General features: G+C 37.7%; 2 protein-coding genes across 3 annotated transcripts in view; one reads left to right on the top strand and one right to left on the bottom strand.

Moving 5' to 3' along the window:
- BRD10 (bromodomain containing 10) overlaps window positions 1–1,600 on the top strand; it is a 50,927-nt gene extending 49,327 nt beyond the window's left edge. For both annotated transcript variants that reach the window (XR_011678920.1, XR_011678921.1), the window contains exon 9: window positions 889–1,600. The gene's annotated coding sequence lies outside the window, so the exon portion shown is untranslated. The remainder of the gene's footprint in view (window positions 1–888) is intronic.
- A 5,823-nt stretch (window positions 1,601–7,423) lies between these two features.
- MLANA (melan-A) lies at window positions 7,424–14,487 on the bottom strand. The gene is made up of 5 exons (XM_071425064.1): window positions 14,310–14,487; window positions 13,317–13,415; window positions 11,037–11,133; window positions 8,859–8,960; window positions 7,424–7,908 (listed from the first exon to the last, which is right to left on the bottom strand). Exons 2-5 carry the CDS (start codon window positions 13,388–13,390, stop codon window positions 7,840–7,842), a joined length of 342 nt encoding a protein of 113 aa, XP_071281165.1. The 5' UTR covers window positions 13,391–13,415; window positions 14,310–14,487; the 3' UTR covers window positions 7,424–7,839.
- Between the last annotated feature and the right edge of the window lie 5,765 nt (window positions 14,488–20,252).

A 20,252-nucleotide genomic window follows, 5' to 3' on the forward strand; every position in this document is an offset into this window, starting at 1 on the left:
CCGTATCCTTGAGATGTGGTATCAGAAGAGTGCGTGTTCTAAAGGTCCTATGAGCTATTCAGCAGTGTGTTGATGAGTTTTCTTCATAATAATTATTTCAGTCTTTGTGGGTTGGTTTCTGACTATTATTTAGCCTTTTACTAACTTTTTCATAGAAATATGAATTGTAAACCAACTTCACATCAGTCTCCATTTAATTAATCCAATAAATCTATACCACTTGCAGAATATTTTAGCTGTAAAGACATGATCTTTAAAACAGGTTATTGAAACCACTGCAAGTCTGGCACTCTCTGTTCCTATTTTTCTTGATTTTATGTCTCTTGAAGATGTAAAAAGGCAAACTGCTGTAATGATTTTCAACATGATGCTTTTTAAATCTCATTGTTTTTGTGCATAGGATACAAGATAAAATCGGTGTATGGTCATTTTATACCATAGCAGATGGGCATCCAGATAAGGATTTTTTAGTTCTTGAAGAAGCCACTTTCTAAATGTGACAAAGAGCAATGTTATTTAAAAAAATTTCCTTGAAACTACAGTGGCATAAAAGCAAACTTAAAAATCTTGATAAATCTTGGTCTATTTTCCTATTTTCTCAAACTATGGAATTGTCTAGTCAGTAATCACACCTGAATGTTTTGAGTAAACTTGGAAATCAGGATAGTTCATTGTTTCATATGTGACTGGTCCAGGAATTCTTCAGAAATTTGGTGTCTTTACAGTCTCTTATTACAATCTCAGCTGAACTAAGCACATTTAATGAAAATGGTATGTAAAGGTAATGCAAAGAAAATGTAATTTATTGCTTATAATATTTCTTGAAATTGTTTGTTACTCAGAAGGTCCATTAAAATATACATAAATATGATTTCCAACCTTTTGCAGATGAAGACAATGAAGTTCTGAGTTCTCATAGCAACATGGAGAAACTGGGAATAGAATCCTTGGTCCCCTGACTCCTTCCAGCATCCCATCCATAACTAAAGGTTAGACACCTAGATTACTGCTTTATCTTCCCCTATTCTCACTTTTTACAATGAAGAAAATATTTGGAAAATGCAATTATTTTCAAGAATGTGAGGAACATTGAAAAATAGTATTTATAAAAATTAAACAGCAAAGAGAAGTAAGATAGTAAAGAAACAATTGTGATTTTTTTGATTGTCTTCAGGCTTTAGAACTTTGCTTTTCAATGCCGATGTCATAAAGAGAAGACAATATACTTATTTAACTAGTTGTTCATATTGATTCCATCTCAAGTATAAGTACACAAGAATGAATAAATAAGGATAAAATCAGACTATTCTGGCTGTCAATTGGTCATTGCCATCTGGTTCCAACATACACATTGAGCTCTGCCTTCATAACATGTTGCTATTTATGGAATCATTGCTCATTCTTTTTTTTAATCACATGCAGCAGTGAAATTGAATAACAGAGGAATTAGTGACTGGGTATTACTATGTAGTCACAAGATGTCTTCCTTATAATTAAGGAAGGGTAGTATCATGATGGATTTCATTTGCATAATATTAAAAGCTAGTATTTTTAATAAATTTAAAAATTTAAAATTATAATAAATTTTTACTACCGAGAAGGAGGAATTGTGTACATGTATTTTTAAAGAACATTTACAATTCGTATTAGCAACACAGCAATACTAAAATTGCAGTAATTTGTTTGAGGCTTGCCTGGACAGTATTCTACAGTTCAACTACGTTATGCCTTCAAAATATTGTTCTTGCCAGTAGAGTGCTTTTTGCAATGTGATCTTAGAAGGACAAAAAGTGGGAGAGGCCTATCTGAAGTATTTCCCTCCTTCATGGCCTAAGAAATTAATGAAAAACCAATACATTTTTTAAAAGAGAGCCCATGTCTGAAAGTGAATGTTTTAGTTAGGCAAATGAAATGCAAATGATGTGGCTGGTGCAGCACACCTGTCCTTGTATTAGCTGCACCTTGGACTGGGTGTTTCACTTGCTGTAGTGGCCAGTAGGCAATGCTTAGTGGAAAGAATTAAGAAATAGATCAAGTATGAGTTAATTTTCCCAGTATGTATACACAGTGCCAACAATAATTCCAGCAAAATTGTGTGAACTCAGCCCGAGCTTGTCGATGACATGAAAAGGCAGATTTTGCAGCCAAAGAATCAGGTACTGCAAAAATGTGAGCAGTAATTCAGAGAGGCAGAGCAGCAGTAATAGCGATATAAAAGCATAAAACTGCTTATCTATTGTAAGGAGCGATGCATGAATTGTGTTCGATGGCAGAAGGTTTGAATGAGGAGTTGACTGAAGTTGTTAATGGGGCCAAAATCCAGGGAGTGAAGATCGTGTGGGCTGCATATCCTGGGAATTATGAATGTAAGAAAGACAAGCTCCTTAAATCTGTGTTGATACCAAAAATGTTCAGGTTGAGTTTCCCGGAGATAGAGAAATAGGAGTAATTTATAACAAGGTAGACACCTGACAACTTTTAATCCTTGCGTGGATTTCTCTACAGGATATTAATGTCAGGGAATAGTCACACTTACCATATGGTTTTTTTTTTTGTTTTAATGCAAATTCTGAAGCAGTTCTAAGGTTTTTCTTTTTTATAGTTTCCAGATAACCATCCTAAAATTCTTCTTGCAGAATCAAATCTAGCACTGAACTATGTCTAAAAAGGGCCACTCTTTTGCTCCAGAATGTCAGAAGCAGTAAGTTACTTGAGGCGTACATGGTGCTATGGAGAAATAGAAGTCAATTACTTTTGCCAAGGTGGGTGGGAAAGGACAAATTGATAGAACTTGGAAGATGATACTTTTTTCTTAAGAAACTTATTTTCAACAAAAATGAGTCAGATCTTTCCCCTTATAGCTACAAGATGATGGTAAGTGAAAAAAAAGAACTGTGAAGAAGGAAGGCTGCTTTTCTGTGTATGCAGAGAACATAGCAAACGTGCAGCAGAGAATTCTGTTTCTCCCATCCAGAGATGGAAGGTAGTGGAGTTGAAAAAACTTCACAAAACTAGTAATTGAAAGACTGAAGTATTTATATTAGGCCATCACTCTTTTTTTTAACTCATGTGATGTATCTCTCAGGAAAGGAGCAAATAAAGCTTGTGGTCCAAACATCTAATTGAGGCTGTACTAAAATGGTTTGGAAGTGTGAAAGCACATGTGCTGCTTAAGCATTGTTCAGATTTTCATCCATGTTAATCCACCAAGACTGGAGTTTGCAGCTATCCCATGCAAAGAGCTTTCTGGGGAAACAAGAGGAGGCAGTAACTGTGACATTTAATGTCAATAGTGTTGTCACAATGGATTATAAATTCTGTCCTTTTTTCTCTAGTTAAATATGGCCCAGTAGTCTCTGGTTCTTTTTTGATGAATAAATGTCATAGAATCACAGAAGCAGAGAATGGGTGAGGTTGGAAGGCACCGCAGCAGATAACCTCATCCAATCTCCCTGCTCAAGCAGGATCATCCCAGAGCGCATTGCCCAGGATTGCTCCAGATGGTCCTTGAATATTTCCAGTGAGGGAGACTCCACAACCTCTCTGGGCAATCTGTTCCACTGTGAGTTGCGACCCAGTGGGATTTGAGAGATGGTTCATGGTGGGTGAGGGTAAGATGGATGAGCCTTTCTTCTTCATATTGCTGTAAGCACAAGGCAGTTCGGAACACCACTATCCCCAAAAATGTCTTTTGTGTTGGCACAAGAGTAAAATCTATGTGGACAAAACATCTAGAAGAGCTAGATTTTGGCAGCAATGGAAGCATTCTGTTCATTAGAAATCTAAGACTGCTGCCTTTGAGTCAAATACTTTTTGTGTAAAAGAAGTAATGTAAAAATTTGAGGTTCTCTAAGGATGCAAAATATAGAGAGTTAATTCCAAAAAGTGCGCAAGTGCTGGATTTTAGCTGGCAGCATATATGGGATGTTTAGATAATACTGGTAGATAGCCTTTTAAACTTTGTATTGCTGCTCGTTTGCCTCTATTACTGCATGTAAAGTCCAGTGCAGACCTATGTCCAAAAGATAACACTGGAAATTTCAAGCACTTTTCAGCTCTAATGGGCTGTAAAATATGTTTAATGAAATGGCATGAACACACAACAACCTTTCAGCCTTGTTGCACAGTTTAGTACATAGTCAACAGAAAAGTACAAGTGCATAAATGCTACTTCTCAAAGACAAAGAAATTCATTAACATTTTTCCTTTACATAAGAAGTGAAAAGAAGGTTCCTTTAAAGGCAAAAAAATGTACTCTTATGTCATGTGAGTACATGGACATAACACCAACAAAGTAATGGATATTCTACCAATGTTAGACATAAAAATGAATCAAAATATATCACTGAAAAATTACAAGCAATATGGCTAATACGAATACAGTTCTTAGAGCCAAGATAATATACATACATCCCCAGCTGTAGCAGAAGTTAAGTCAAAGCACATTGCTGAGGTGAATGTCACTGGATTCTCCTAGCAAACAGCTCCAAATGCCAGTCATTTACACTAGACTAGTGAGACTCTAAAAAAGCAAGCACTTCCTAAGGAAGGTTCATGATACTTTTTTTTATGATAACTTTCTGACATGTACCCTTCAACTGTTGGGTACCCTGTACCCTTCAACTCTTTGCTCAAGAGGGTGTTTGCCTGCATGGTGCAGTATGCCAGGAAGATTGAACTCCTGGGACTTGCTGCATTTTACCTTTCTTCAATATCTTTGAAGGCTACATTAAGGCTTGTAACTGCATTAGAAAGTAGATGCTCCAACAGGCTCATACCAGGAATCCAAACACAGACAGTGTAACTACTATTGCCGTTCTAATTTACCAATCTAACCAAAACACACTATATTAGTAAGGGGTCTGTTTTTGAAGTGTTTCTGCATCTACGTCAGGATTCCATGCATGGCTATGGAGAAGTTCCTAAGATCCTCTTGTACAGATAAGCTGTAATAACAGTGTGTCTGCTGCTCTGATAGTGCAGATAAGCAGCAAGCAGAGCATCATTCTCCAGCTATGACCAGCCACCTCTTCATCAGCATTCTGGGGAAAAACTCAAATTACCCATGAATTTCTTCATTAGCTTTTTTTGATGGCAGAAAATGAAGCACAAATATCATGTTTGTTCAAAATTATAGTTGTAATACAAGGCATCTGATAGCAGCCTGATTGCAAAGCGGGTAAAAACCAGAGGAACAGAAGGTCTTTGACTTTTATGTCCTCTCTATTACATACATGACCAAACTAAAGAAATTATGAATCTAAATTTTGGTGACCAGTTGCTGGGGTCATATAACTGTCTAATCTGAAATACTTTCCAGGAAGGTTGAACACCCACCCTATACCATGTTCTCCATGTACAGTAGTTAAAACACTTCTGTGCATTTCTCTTTAAAGGAGCAGATGTCCTGGAATGTTTTAACTAGTCTTTGGTAAAGTGCAGTGGTATGGAGTGCAATACAGAAAGTACCAGTTCTTGCATCATGCAACTTTGGCAATTACAGGTCTCTTGTTTTCAAGGTCTGACCTGTCTTGTATCAGTGTTTCTTTGTTTTAATGAGTCAGCAGCCAGACTCTGCCATGTACCATCACTGGGTATAGAGCCAGATTTGAAAAATGGAACTTAGAATGGCATTCAGCACGAGTAATGAAGTTTACAACTATTTGAGTGCTCTGTGAAGCTCTATTTCATGCTCTTATTTTAATGCACTTAAATCTGAGACCACTGTTTGACTGTGTCTATAAAGTAAAAATACTACTTTCACCAGAAGAAAAAAGGAGATGACTTTCTGAAAACTAAGGATACGTTACCAGGAGGGCTTATCTATCCTTTAAGTATCTATAAATTCAGCTCAAAGTTTAATTGTCCCAGTTCTGGCTGCTGAAGAGTTTTAACAATTTAGCCTTACATAGTTCCACATTTCTACTTCATCAGTATTAACTTCTTCATGAGCTTTTGCAACATCTGGTAATATATTTAATTCTGACACTACTAAAAATGTGTGCAATCAAGTAAAGCTTTTTGAACTCTAAGCAGTTCTTCATAGTAAATAATCTCTATTAATTTTTTAATTGGTTTTTTTCTCAGACATGAGAAAATGACTGCATATGTCAGTTCTATTCCACTGTAGTGCTACAATCTTTCGAAAGGCAGCTGCCCTAGAGTAGAGAAATGCTGAGTGCTGAGCTGCTAAAGATATCAGCACCGAGTTTTATCTTGCCAGTCCTGCAAGAAAATTAGTCGGCCATTGTGTTCTACATCTCTAGTGCTTACTAGCTATAAGATGGTGTTTTTTATGTTTTCCTGTGTATTCTTCTTCCTGTTGCTAAATAATTCCACAATTTTTTTCCTGACAGGCGGATATTGGAAATGACACAGGTAAGCAGCTTTTTAGGTTAAAATTCAAAAATACGTCTCTAAGTTTTTAAATAAATATATAAACTAAGTTTATAAAGACATATGGATGGATTATAACCTTTCACAGCAATTACTGATATTTATTACCTTCCAACAATTTTAATCTATATAAACATTTTTATTACAGACGAAACATTCAAAAAACCCATCTTTATTATTTGTCAACATAAATGGAGTTTGTGTTAGGCAAGTAACCTGTGCCTTGTGTTGAAAACTTATTTTGTTTTATTGTGTTTGTGTATTTCATGACAAAGAACTAGATTCTTTACTAATAGCAGTTAATAATTGCTTTATGAAATCAGTTTTCTTCTGTAACTACTTTTGATTTTAATGAATGTTGTACCATTCTAGCTCTCTCCTGTGAGATATTAGGCCTTGTGTATAAATTTACTGATCTGCATATAATCTTAAGTAATAATCTGGCAAGCAAGCAATAACAAAAAGGCTGAGTAAACAGTAACTATCAAATGTATGTAGCTAGTTTATGCATATCAAAATCCTTAGTTTTGTATTACTGCTAGTGTTCTGACAAGCTTGGGAAATTAACATCTAGGAGTCTGCTGTATTCTGTATTCTTCAAGAAACATGTTTTTTGTGCATTTTCTTATATAGTTTCATCATATTAGAAAGAAATTACATGTAAGTCTTTAAATTTACAAAGTTCTTTTGCTCTCTCACATGACTGCCACAAGGAAATGAAAGAGGATGTCATTATATCCATTGCAGTATGAAATAATATGGACTCCAAGTTGCCTGGATTGATTGTGTTTTATAAGGAATTAATTCATTACAGGTACATAAACAAGTAATGTGAGGTTAAAGTGTGTTGTAAAACATAGTCACTTTTTGGAAGTAGATTTTAAAACTGCTGGTGAGGAAAACAGTTTGTAAAAGGACATGTAGTCAGAATTGTTTGGTTCATTTTGTGACAGATTCTTTTACATTACATTCTAAGGAATAGTTGTTTGAGGTTTTTTTGGGGTTTTTTTGGGGTTTTTTTGTGGGGTTTTTTTTTTGTTTGTGTGTCTGTTGTTTTGGTTTTTTGGGGCTTTTTGTTATTTTTTTAAAGAAAGGGAAAGATGAAGACAAAGGTGCTGTCACTTTTTACTCTAATTGATACTGAACAGTGTGTCACTACAGATCTATGTAGACCTGTGAAGGATTCAAGATGACTAGACCATAATGTATTAATCTGACTGCAAGAAGTGAAAAGCTTAAAACAAAAGCACATTCAGATTTATTAAGGCATTTCAAGGACCAGTTCTGTAAATTAGGCAGGAATACTTTTCAGCAACTGCTAATGAAGACATGTTTTTTTCTTTTGTATGATTGTAGCTTTAAGCATGTTAAGCATGTGCAGGAAATAAAGAGCGAGCATGAGTGAATGGAATCAGTATGTTGATGGTTTCAAATTTCATCTTTTCATGGTGAATAAGGTGGTGGTGACTGATCTGCAGCAATTTTGTCATAAGCTGGTGGAGCATCAGGTACCTGTGGTAAGGAAAATGGGTATGAAAGATCAAAAAATATCCCAATTGAATTATAAGGAAAATGACAAGAAAATGACCTTAAACACACAGCAAGCTATTTACCACCATATTAGATACAGTTCTATGACTTAAAGAAGCCAAGCTCATTCATTGTGTCTATTTTTTAAGGTTACTTTTTGGTAGTATGTTTTCTGGTTTTGCATCAGATTCACTTTATTGCTATTGTTCATCCAAAGAGAGAATTTTCAATGTTAAAAAGGTAGGAATAATTTTCTGATATATATGGGGTGGTTTTAGATTGATAATTCAGACAAATATTGAAGGTTTTAAGAGTCTTGATGCAGGCATATTGTGGTATTTCTAGTGGTAAAAATTTAAGCAGCTTATTTTAAATGTTTGAGGTTAGCCTCTTCTCAATTCTAAAGCAATTTAAACACACCCATTTATATATACTTATCACTTAATTTACCATTTTGAAAATTGAAAGCTTGAATACAATCATCTTTCTGTAATTAGAAGAGCTAACACATTGAAGTTTTATAATATACTCTGATAATGCTTATCAGAGTATAGTGTGTACAGACACAATTTTGTTGTTTGTCTGAATGGTAGAAAATCAGTTAGGGAGATGTTTGGGGTTTTGCAGTATTTTTCAGCATTCAGGTGTTGCATCATTCTAATAGATTGCAAAATGATCATACAGCTTAAGAATAAATACAAATTGAAGACAATAGTTTTAAAGTAAGCATTTTAAATAGTAGATGTAATATTTTTCTTTAGTTTTTCACAGTACAAATTTTTCCAAATACTACTTTCTAAGTTGATATTGAAGCACTGAAGACTTAAAGTAGGAGAGAATACACCATGGGAGAAATCATCAAGTGTCTGTTTAACAATATTATCTCACCATGTCTTACTCAGTTTTAAGTGAGGTCTTGACTTGCAACTTACCACAGAATTAAAGTCTCTGTAGTCCTGCAGAGCCATTTTGCAGTCCAGTATTTCTCCCTCACCTACCACGTTTCGTATTGTGCTCACACTAGAGCTTTTGCTCTGTGACAGATCATAAAGAAATATGGGGGAGGTGAAAGGAAGAAGAGATTGTGAAGTTGGAGCAAAACTTGACAGCACATATACAGTATGTATTGGAATCTGGGATTAGACACAATGCAAGTAAGAAAGATACCTCACCTAACACTTTTTGCTGTCTCTGCTGAGACATATGCTCTCTCTCCTGTGTAATCCAGCTACATTGACAGAAAAATAAGTACTGCATTTTTCAGACTGATGCAGGAACTGACATCTCATGTACCCAAATGCCTCCTGTTTTTTATGCCAGCTATTTTTTTCCTTAATCCCAAACCTTTTTGTTTTCCATTTTTTCAGCATTTCTTTTGTACACATTCTGTACCAATTCTCCCCTAGCCAGAAATAGCCTAAGAAAAAATTGATTTTCAAAACCAGAAAGTAGAAATCTCTCACGAGATGGAATCAAAAAACAGATTATGCTTTTTGCCAGGACATGCAAAACAGACATTTGGTTTGATTTTTGAAGGGGTTTTTTGAGTATTACCTTCATTTTTTGCAACATTTCACTAAGAAAGTTCAGCTTTCAGGTATTCTGCCAGTTGATATATGTATTGGATAGATAACTGGATAATTGGATAGAAAGAGACTGAGATAAAGTGACCAGAAACAGCAAGGAAATGGAGTTGCTGACTTAGATGAGACCTTTGCTGGGTTTTTTAGTCACAAACAGTTACTTATATCTTCTTCAAAATATTAGGTTAACTAAAAGATACTGTAAAACACGTATTTGCCTAAAGCTTTGTCTTGGTTTCAGCTGGAGTAGAGTTCATTTTCTTTTAAACAGCTGGTACAGTGCTTTGTTTTGGATTCATCATGAGACTAATGCTGGTAACACAATGATTATTTGGTTTTTGTTCAGTAGCTCTTGCTCTAAGTCAGAGACTTTTCAGTCGCTCATGCTTTGCCATTGAGAGGATGCATGAGAAACAGGGAGGGCTCGTGGCTGGGACACCTGACCTGGACTAGTCAAAGGGACATTCCACACTGGAGAACATCACGCTCAGTGTAAAAATAAGGGATTTGGCTGGGAGGAGCTGATTGCTGCTCAGGAATGAGATGGACATCAGTTAGGGGTGGTGAGAAACTGTTTTGGGCATCACTTGTTCCTTTGGGGTTTTAGTCCTCTCTTTCTCACCTTTTTTATGATGATCATTAGTAGTAGATGAATATATTTTGTTTCAATTACTGAGCTGTTCTAACTTAACCCCTGAAGTTCACCTTTTCTTTCCTATTCTCCTCCACACCAGGGTGGCAGTGGGAAATAAGCAAGTGTCTACACAGTGATTAATTGCTGTCTGGGGTTAAACCATAACAAGCTTTCACTTGAAAGAATTAAAAAAGACCTCCCTTGCATAGAAGATGGAGCAAAACTTAAAAAATAAAGTTTTGGAACTTCTAACAGCAGTTGTTATGAGAGAGATTGTACCTTTTATTTAAAATAGTTTCTAAGAAGACACAGATGAAAATATTTTTTAAGTAGTCTTTAGAAAACAAATCTCAAACCTGTCCACTTTTTTGTAAATCTTAAAATTGCAAGTCGAATTTTGCATGGATGAATCTCACATCACCCATAGGTGAGCATATTTACCTTCTCTTCTTCCTGGATTTACTCTAATTTACCCCTTATTTAGGGGTAAATCTTATGAACAGTGAATATATTACTTTTATTTAAATGAAAGGATACTGAATGTCTCTTCATTTTGTGTAAATATAAATAGAGTGCTTTCTACAAATAATTTTTTTTACTGATCTTACAAAATTTACAGATACATTTTTTTATTGATATGTTGTGCAAAGTTGGGCAACTGGTTTCATGTCCCTTTGCTTCTGGTTCTTCTTACCCCTTTGTCTGACTTGCATGTTCTTTGGGGCAGGTTGTGTTTCATATGTGGTTTTGTCTGTGACATATGTCAGTGTAAATACTGCTTGAGATAGTGATGTCCTGTTACAGATTTTATGTTCTCTGCATTATTGTTATGCAAATCAAGGTAATTTGTTGTCAAAATAATAGCATGAGAGAAAATGAGCTGCCACACTTACCTGCAGACTTTTGTAGCCACTACGTCTTTTGTAATACCAGCAGCCAAAGGCAAGTAAAATTGCCAGCACCAAAATGAAAAGTCCAATACCGAGAGCTCTGTTGGGAAAGCAAAACAAAATTTGCACCACAACTAAATGCATCCTCCCAGGAGCAAGTATGGTTACACCAAAAGTTTGTGTCAGCAACTTTTTATCAGAGGAAGCCATGGAGCAGAATTTACTTCAGAAAATAGGCAAAGTATCAATAACCTCATTTAGTTTCTGTAGATTTAGCTGTTAGCTAATTTCTCTACCAAGTTCTTATAAACATTTTAAAAATATATTTATTTGAAAATAATTATCTACCAGTGACTACTAATTCCAAAATCATACCTGTCTGTAAGTCTCTCAAATCACAGCATTGTGATATTGCAAGTGAATGTGAATTAAATTAAATGCCACATCTGTAATGATGCAGCTCATGTTTCTTTGCTAAATTTCTTTGGGCAGCAAGTATTTAAAATGTATCATAATTGCATCATATTGCAACAACTTCTAATGAAGGAAGTTGTTTTTTTTTTGATGCATGAAACACATTGCAACCTTAAAACATGAGTAAGAACCTTTGAATTATTCATAAAGAATTCTATAAGGATTTAGTTCTTGCATGACATACCAGGCACATTTTTGGCATCACTGGGTCATTTTAGGGAAAATATATTTTGCAAATTGTGCTGTAAAACACCCTTCCCTCACTGCTTGCTGAGGACTTGGCAGAAGCAGCACATTTCCACTTTACATCAAAAAGCAAGCTGACAAAGTAATTTCAAATTTCCTAGTCACAAAAAGCCTTCCTTTAGTTTTAATATCCTCCCTGTTGAGAAATACTGAATTCATTCCCCATTTTTTTGTTCTTTCCCTGTTCAGGAACAGAAGAATATATGAAATGATTAAGGGGAAAAGAGTATGGGGAAAAACTGCTGTGTGAATCAGGATAAACCCATTCTAACATACACAGAGTTCACAGCAGTCACTTTCTGATGCAGCCAAAGTTGTGAGATGGCTCCACTGGTTTTCCTACTCTCGCCAGCACAGTTGAAACTTGGAGGGACTACTTCTCCAGGCAACTGGTGCCCTCCCTACATTTTTAGACTTCTTGCTTGTCACATGTTGTGTTGTTTTAGCCATCCATTAGCCTGTATGCCCCTGTCCTGGTTTAGGGCAAATTTAGGAGAAAACCCAGGATGTGTTTCTGGAGCTGGTACTTCTGACTGCACATTTGCCACCTAACTCCTTCCTTAACTACTCACAGGCTAGTATGGAAAATGTGTATGCAATTTCTTGCCATTCCAGTTAAAGCTGAAGTTCTGCTGCTAAGAATCTAGGGCTCATATCTAGAATACTTCTGGTACTGGAAGGAGAAGGTCACTTTTGGTACAGGAAGGAGAGGGTCACATATCTAAAAAAACTACTTACAGATGCAGCCACAAGAATTCACAGCAGTTAGAGGTGAGCATGCCTAGTTTCAAGTGCTGAAACATGACTAGCCAGCCTTTTTTTTTTTTTAAGAACTGAACTGCTTTGGATGGACTATTAGAGAGCTTTCCCCTTTGTTTCTTCTTTCTGCCAGGGCTGATGGAAGAGCAGCTATCTTGCAGTATGAGTGTTTGCAACAAGTCGTAGTTTGGGGCCCAGTAAGCCAGTACTAACACAATTCACATACAGATATTCCAAGCACACTGGAATTACTTGCCTTATGTAGTAAAACGAGCAGTTGGGTGGTGTCTCTAATAATCCCAGACCAAACATATTTTATTGTAATTCAAAGATAAAAAATATTTGGCAGAAACAATTTGGGAGTCATGTTTGTATGGCACTGAAGTATTTTGCTCTTTTTTTTAACCATTTCTCTGGGGGGTTTTTGCCATTCTTTAGGGTGAGACAATGTCTCTTTGAGGTTCCTAAGAGAGGTCTGTGAATCTAGAGATTTAGGGTACAGACCACCTTGCAACAGCCGTAGAAGTAAATTCTAAATAAACCTCAATAAACCTGGTAAAGGATGATGACTTGTGATCATATTATTTAACTCTAGATTCTTGAATTCTGCAATTCTGATTTTTCATATCATTGATGGCTCTCTAAGGTTGGCCCTTGACAAACATTAGAGAGACCTATAAGATAGTTAAAAGGCACTCCATCTATATACAACAGTGAATTTTTTTGATACAATTTTCTGGTTTTCTTTCAATACAAATTTTTTCACCAGCTTACATGCTAACATAGGTTTTAATTTACACTTACTCTTCCACTGCAAAATAGACATGTCCTTTCCCTCTGAAGTGGTTGCTGTCCAGGTGGTTATATCTTCTGGGCATTTTGTGAGATTGGTCCTGCTCAAACCTACAGGGTAGAAACACAGTGTGTCAGTGTGATAAATAATTTGTTACCATTGAAGCTTAATATTTTCAGCTTCTTTGTTTTAATGTGAGCATTTTAGAGAGGCAGGATAATCTGATATTTTCAGAATCAAGTAGATTCCTATACACACACAACTAAATTCCAATTTAGGATAAAGCTCAAAACCATAACTATAAGTCTACATATTAGTATCATCACTGACATCAAGGTGTTTGCAGCTGAGTGTAACAAGTTTGCAGAATTTGATGTGGTCTGTTTAGGTACCAAGCGATGGCATATTTCTAAAGCGAAATTGAGATTATAGAAAAAAAGGCAATTTTCCTGGACAAGAAAAACTATTTAGAAGAAAAAATAATACTGATCTTAACAATAGTTGTTTTTCTGTTCTGTAATTCCCTGTAAACACTCAGGGGATAGGCTTTCAGTCACTGGACGCTCTCAGAGATCTGTTGAATTTCAGATGGGAATACTGATTCATGTCTGCTGACAATCTAAACTCAGATGTGTAGTAATTAATTTTATTTGTAAATAAAATTGTAATTTATATTACAATCTTTATTCCCAATCTTAAGGTGGTAATCACAGCTGTCTGAACAGTTAAAAATCTATTCCATCAAATATAGTGAAGAAGAAATCCTCACGTAATCATGTTTCTGTAATGTGAAGAGCACAACAACAGATCCTTACTTGATTGTATCCCACTAATCTACCCACCCTATACAAGTAAATTAGAAAACACAATGACTTTACTGAAGATAATTCTAGCCAAGGAAATAAAGCATATTGAGTTCACTTAGAGACAGTCAAGCCTCTTCTAAAGCATAATTTTTAAACAAAGCTGAAAACTTTGTGTAAAACAAAAAATATAAATCTTACCTTCTTCAGACCTGTATTCTGTCTGTTAACTGAAGGCATATGCAGCTTTCTTTTACTTGGTCTGTTTTTTTCTCCTTTGATCTGTCCTCTTATGACTATCACGAGTTTAAATTCCTTTCAGTTCAGCTTCTGAATGCATTAATTAGCATGAAAGGGGCAAGGAGACAACTTCTCATTTTATTCTGCATCCTTCCCTCTTAAAAAGCAGCAGAAAAATCTGTTATTTCTTGATTAATTACATGTGCTCTGAGAGACAGCCCAACACCTTTTTACCTGCCCAATAAGCACAAGCTCCTAGAGTGGGCAGACTGTTTCTAGATTCAAACATGTTTTCATCTAAGGCTGCTTATATTATTAGAGAGGACTGGTATTTTTGCATGTATTTACTATAGCTTTGTTTGTGCAGTCTTTTTGCACCATTTTAACACTGTGCAATATAGTATATGTAGACCAAAACTCATTATCCTGTGACAGAAGTGTCTTTGATTAAGGTAAGTAGAGTTTAATTCTATACTGAGAAGCAAATACTGCAACAAAAAGAGGGTACATCCCATGGGCTGCAGAACTAATGAAGCCGGGCTCTTGCCTTTGTTAACGCTGTAGTAATTCCATTTACAAGGTCAGGCAAGAAATGGCAGCCTGTGATTGATTCAAAGGTCTGGGTACTGTGATATACCAGCAGTTAGTTACTGCCAAAAGAGCAAGGAGATAAAAGAGCCATCTTCTGCTTGTCATTTGTCCTAATGAATCATTAATCTGAGCCTCTCTGTCCCTCTAAATTTTTTTTTTAAGTTTGAAGGATTAAACCTTTTTAAGGTTTTACTTGTCTTTGAAGCTGTGCACAGGGCTCTAAATATAGTAAAAATGGCTGACAGACTCAAGAGAAAATTCCTCACACAGGGCACCAGTTGTGGGAATACCAGTCATTGGTTTTTCTGGGTCTGCATTGAAGGCACTTGAGACAGTAGTTTGTGTTTGGACTCAAGTGTTTATTATTTCTTATCAGTAAAACAGTCTCACTACTCTGAGTCTGGCAGCTTTTCATTAGAAGGCACAAAATGGCTAACAATCTCTTGTTACAAGGTCTTTTAAGACTAAACTATCCAATTTAGAACTGACACCTAGATTATTTTCCCTTTTGACCCAATAACTGATCCCAAAGAGCCCGCAGCACATAATTTCTGCCCAATTACAACCTGCCACCCAAACCCATGGAGAAGAAGGAAGAAGAAGCATGAAGAAACGCAGGATGACACCCTGTGCCCTCCATCTTGCTTCCATCCACAACATGCTAAAAATCCCAAAACCTAAATTTCTCACCAAGTAATACACGTACACTACTTTCTATAATCTATTTCAGACTTTTGAGGATTCTAGTCTATCTTGAAGTCTAAGAAGCTTTCTCCATGAATGAGGGTCAAAGTCAGTGCTCCCCTGGGGGTCAGGGCACCCCAGAACAGACAGAGAAATATTCCCAAGGTTTCCACAGGAAAGAACAGACAGTGTGATTGACCAACATTCATTTCATTAGGAAGTCAGATAAAAAGTATTAACATCAGTATTTTTTAGCTAGGATGGAGCTGATTCTTGTATTTTTCCTAATTATGGTAAAAATCTGACCTGTCTATATATTTTTTCATGGTAGTGCCTAGAGACCGGACCAGAGGCAGTGACCACAGTCTGAAACACAGGCTGTGCTCTCTGAACATCAGGAAACCCTTTTTTCTGTGAGGATGACTGGGCACTGGCACAGGTTGCCCAGAGAGTTTGTCGAGTCTCCCCCACTGGAGATCTGCAAAAGCCATTTGGGCACAGTCATGGGCAGCCAGCTCAAAATGGCTCTGCTGCAGCAGGGGTTAGACCACAGGACCTCCAGAGGTGCCTTCCAAACTCTGTCATTCTGTTATTAATGCCAGATCTAGTTGGTTTTGCTGGACCCGGTAAAAGTTTGAAGCAACACGGTTTTTGCAGAGGGGAAAACAAAGGGTACAGGAAGAATGAACAGTGAGGAGCATAAATTTGCTAATTTGGGCAAGTTAACTCAGATGAACTCAATAGGAATTTCAAAGGTGAAAGAGATGCAGGGAAGTTTCTGTAAATATCCATGTATGTAAAACTGTAAGTGGACGCTATTACAGTCTGTCAAGTTCCTAAGAGACATGCCAGCCCTTGTGCACTCTGATGTTGTAAAGTTCCTTATCAAATCATGTGTTTTCCTGAAGAAAAGCTTCACTTCTGGAAGAGGATGATAACTAAAGCTTGCTTGATCAAGCTGCTTGATCTTGTGAGAACCAAAACATTAATAAAGAAAATCCACGTGATTTCTTCATGTAGCAAAACCAGTCTCTGACCCTTACTTCCCTCAAGTGATGTGTAGGGTAAAATGTCAACTGCTTGAGTATTATGTGTTCTGAATGAATCTCTTGTTAATAGTATAACAGGAAAGGGAAAAAAAACCAAACAGTTTTGTCATGGATCTGTGGTGCCCTCTGGAATGTAAATGCAGAATGCTGCTATTGAGGATTTGGATGGATGAAGAGATGAAACACCACATCCTGCTTTTGATCTCAATCTTTTTACAAAATGTTATTTCTCTGATACAGTGCTGCTAACTCCATCAGTGTAAAGTCACTAGGGTTGACACATGGATTCCAAAGGTGTTTTGTTTTCAAAGATAACTTTTCAGGAGTAGAGGATGGAAGAGGAGTACTTTGGAGAAACCCCAGAGTAACCCAGCTTTTTTCTTACAGCCAAACCTGTGGCAAATCCAGGACACTCTGATGAATCTTGGTGAAAGGTAGGAAATGAATGCTTCTGGTGTAACTAAAAATAACAGGCTTGACCTTTGAAAAAGAATAGCTGTTAGTTGGTTTTGTGCTGTTGACATTATGATCCCATCTTTCTAGGACAAGATTCTGGGATTTTTATTAATTTAATTCCTTTAATTGATAATTATTTTTCTCTGATATTTGAGGCTTCCTACAGCACACAGAGCAAAGAAAAACAAGTACAACCTGATTTAGTTTTGAATTTTATGGGAAACTCACAGGTATTTCACTGCTAAATCTACATTACCAGTAACACAGTACAGTAAGAGAAAATAAGGAATTATATCCCTTTCAGTTTGTCCTGAGGATCCTTGTCTGTCCATCGTTTGGGGATTTACTTTGAAGGAGGTGTTGTCTGGCTTCCATACTGAAGAACTCCACTTTAGGCTGGATTTGAAGCTTTTTGAAAAGAAGCTATTCCTCAACTTGCTTCTACCTTGACTGCAGGCCCCTCCAGGGAGCAACATGTCCTGTGCAAATGCCTTGCACAAGCACCATAAATATGTTCATCCTGAAAGCCTGGTTCATGACAGAAACTTCCTCCTCAAGTAATTTCCAAATGAATCTGTGGTCCTTACTGTCAGACCCATCTCCCTCTGCTCCACTTCTACATCTTACAGTAAAAGAAGGAATGGTAGTCTTAATCCCGTAGAAGCTGTGCCAAGAGAATGTCATGATTAGAGTGGTGCCTTTGTTACTCTACCATGTTTTTCTAAAGAAAAATGTCTGAACAGCTTTCTGGCAGTTTTCCTTTGCTCCTATTTTGTCTGTGGTAAACCGGACAAGGGCATTGTTCAGATTTGTGGGGCTTTCTTCATGAGATGCAGAATGATCAGCCATAGGGGAAAAACTTTTGGATGCAGTTGGATGCTATCAAGGTGAGGTTGAATTGTTTCCCTTGCATCTAATTTCAGGAGGACATACCTGGATTCAAGAGAATGGTAGTGCTCTCCAAAGCCTCATGACCCTGTTTCCACTGAAACTAACTTTGCTAACTTTTGGGGTGAGAAACTCCTTACAGATGGCTGCTGATTTAGGCCTCTGAGGCCATCTATTGAAGAAAGTTAGTATAGTCAACACTGACTACATTCTTAGAACTTGGATCAAAAGAGTCCTTTGCAATAGGTTGCTCAGGGAGGTGGTAGAGTCACCATCCCTGAAGATGTTTCAGAGGCATGTGCACTGGACAATGTGGTTTGGATTTAGAGGTGACAGTGGCAGTGCTGGGTGGATGGTTGGACTTGATGATCTTAAAGGTCTCTTCCAACACTGGTGATTCTGTGATTCTAAGTAATCCCTGTATTAAGAGTCCAGTGAAATTTAACTTGGAATATTAATTAATTTAACTTGGAGCTGCAGCTGAAGTAAAAGCAGTTCCAAAATAAATACAAACACTCAGTACTTGAGCTCTGGATATGAGGGGAGCTGACTTCAGGCTGCTCAGGGAATTAGTGAGTTAGATACCCTGGAAAGATACCTGCTTTTGCCGGTGCTGGAGTCTGTCAATGCTGGTCACATTTTAACCACCATCTTCTAAGGGCATAGGAAGAGGCAATTCCCAAATGCCAGAAGTCAAGCAGGGGAGGCAGAAGACAGCTTGGCTGAGCAGGAATCTTCTTTGGGAGGTAGAGGCAAGAAAAGAAGGTGTAGGCTCAGCAGAAGCAAGGTCAGATGACATGGGAGGATTACAGAGATGCTGCTCCCCACTGCAGAGAGAAAATTTGTCATGCTGAAACAGTAAAAAGCTTTTTCAAATATATTAATGGCAAAAGGCAGTGTAGAAATAACATCAGCCTGTTACAGGATGAGGATGATCATCTCAAAAACAGCGTCATGGACAAGGCCGAGATGTTCAACACTTCCTTGTCTCTACTTTCAACACCAGTAAGGGACAAAGGGGATCCCACTGCCTGGAGCTGGAGTACCCTGGCTATGAGAATGATCAGCTCCCATGATCCTGAAATTGTACAAAATGTCCAGCCCACAGCTGGGTAAACACATCATGTGATGGGTGATCAACTGACTGATGGGCTGCACAAAGAGTTGCAGTGAATGGGGTGGCATCAGGCTGGTGACCTGTCACTAGTGGGGTTCCACAGGGCTCCACCTTAGGGCTTAGGTGCTCTTCAACATCTTAATGATTTGGATGCAGGACTTGAACACTAAGTTTGCTGAAGACATTAAATTGAGAGGAGATGTTCACTTCTTTGAAGGCAGAGAGGCCTTGCAGGGCTACCTCGACAAATTGCAGGTCACCAAACAAATGAAGTTTAACAAGGGAAGGTGTCAGATTCTGGCCCTGAGATGAGACAACCCTGGATGTGTGTATAGACTAGGGAATGAGGCTGAAGAGCAGCACTGCAGGAAGGGACATCAGGGTCCTGGTCTGTGGAAAGTTGAACATGAGTCAGCGGTGCCCTGGCAGCCAGGAGGGCCACCCATGTCCTGGGGGCATCAGGGATAGCATCTCCAGCCAGGTAAAGGAGGGGATTGTCCTGCTATGCTCTGCTCTGGGACAGCCTCACCTTGAGTGCTGGGGGCAGCTCTGGGTGCCAGAGTAAAAGAGGGTAATGAGGACGCCTCCTGCCCAAAGGAGGGTGATGAGGAGGATGAGGTGTCTGGAGGGGAAGCCATGTGAGCAGTGGCTGAGGTCACTTGGTCTGTTCAGCCTGACTGAGGGGAGATCTCATTGGGGTCTTCAGCATCCTCATGAGGGGAAGAGGACGGGCAGGCACTGATCTCTTCTCTGTGGTGACAGTGAGAGAACCCGAGGGAATGGCCTGAATCTGTGTCAGGGGAGGTTTAGGTTCAGGAAAAGGTTCTTCACCCGGAGGGTAGTTGGGCACTGGAAGGGGCTCCCCAAGGAAGTGGTCAGAGCACCAAGCCTGACAGAGTTCAAGAAGCATTTGGACAATGTTCTCAGGCACGTGGTGTGATTCGTTGGATGGTCAGGAGTTGAACTTCAATGATCCTGATTGACCCGTTCCAATTCAGTGTATCCCATGATTCTATGATTTGACTTCTTTTGTGCCATTAGACAGATACATAGCAACAAGATTGACAGTGTTTCCAAGGGACTAATATTATTTAGTGCATTTAGCAAAGAAAATAAAAG

This window comes from Agelaius tricolor, unplaced genomic scaffold (genome assembly GCF_023055355.1).
Source record: "Agelaius tricolor isolate 1412-34295 unplaced genomic scaffold, bAgeTri1.0.p SCAF_4, whole genome shotgun sequence".
NCBI lineage: Eukaryota > Metazoa > Chordata > Aves > Passeriformes > Icteridae > Agelaius > Agelaius tricolor.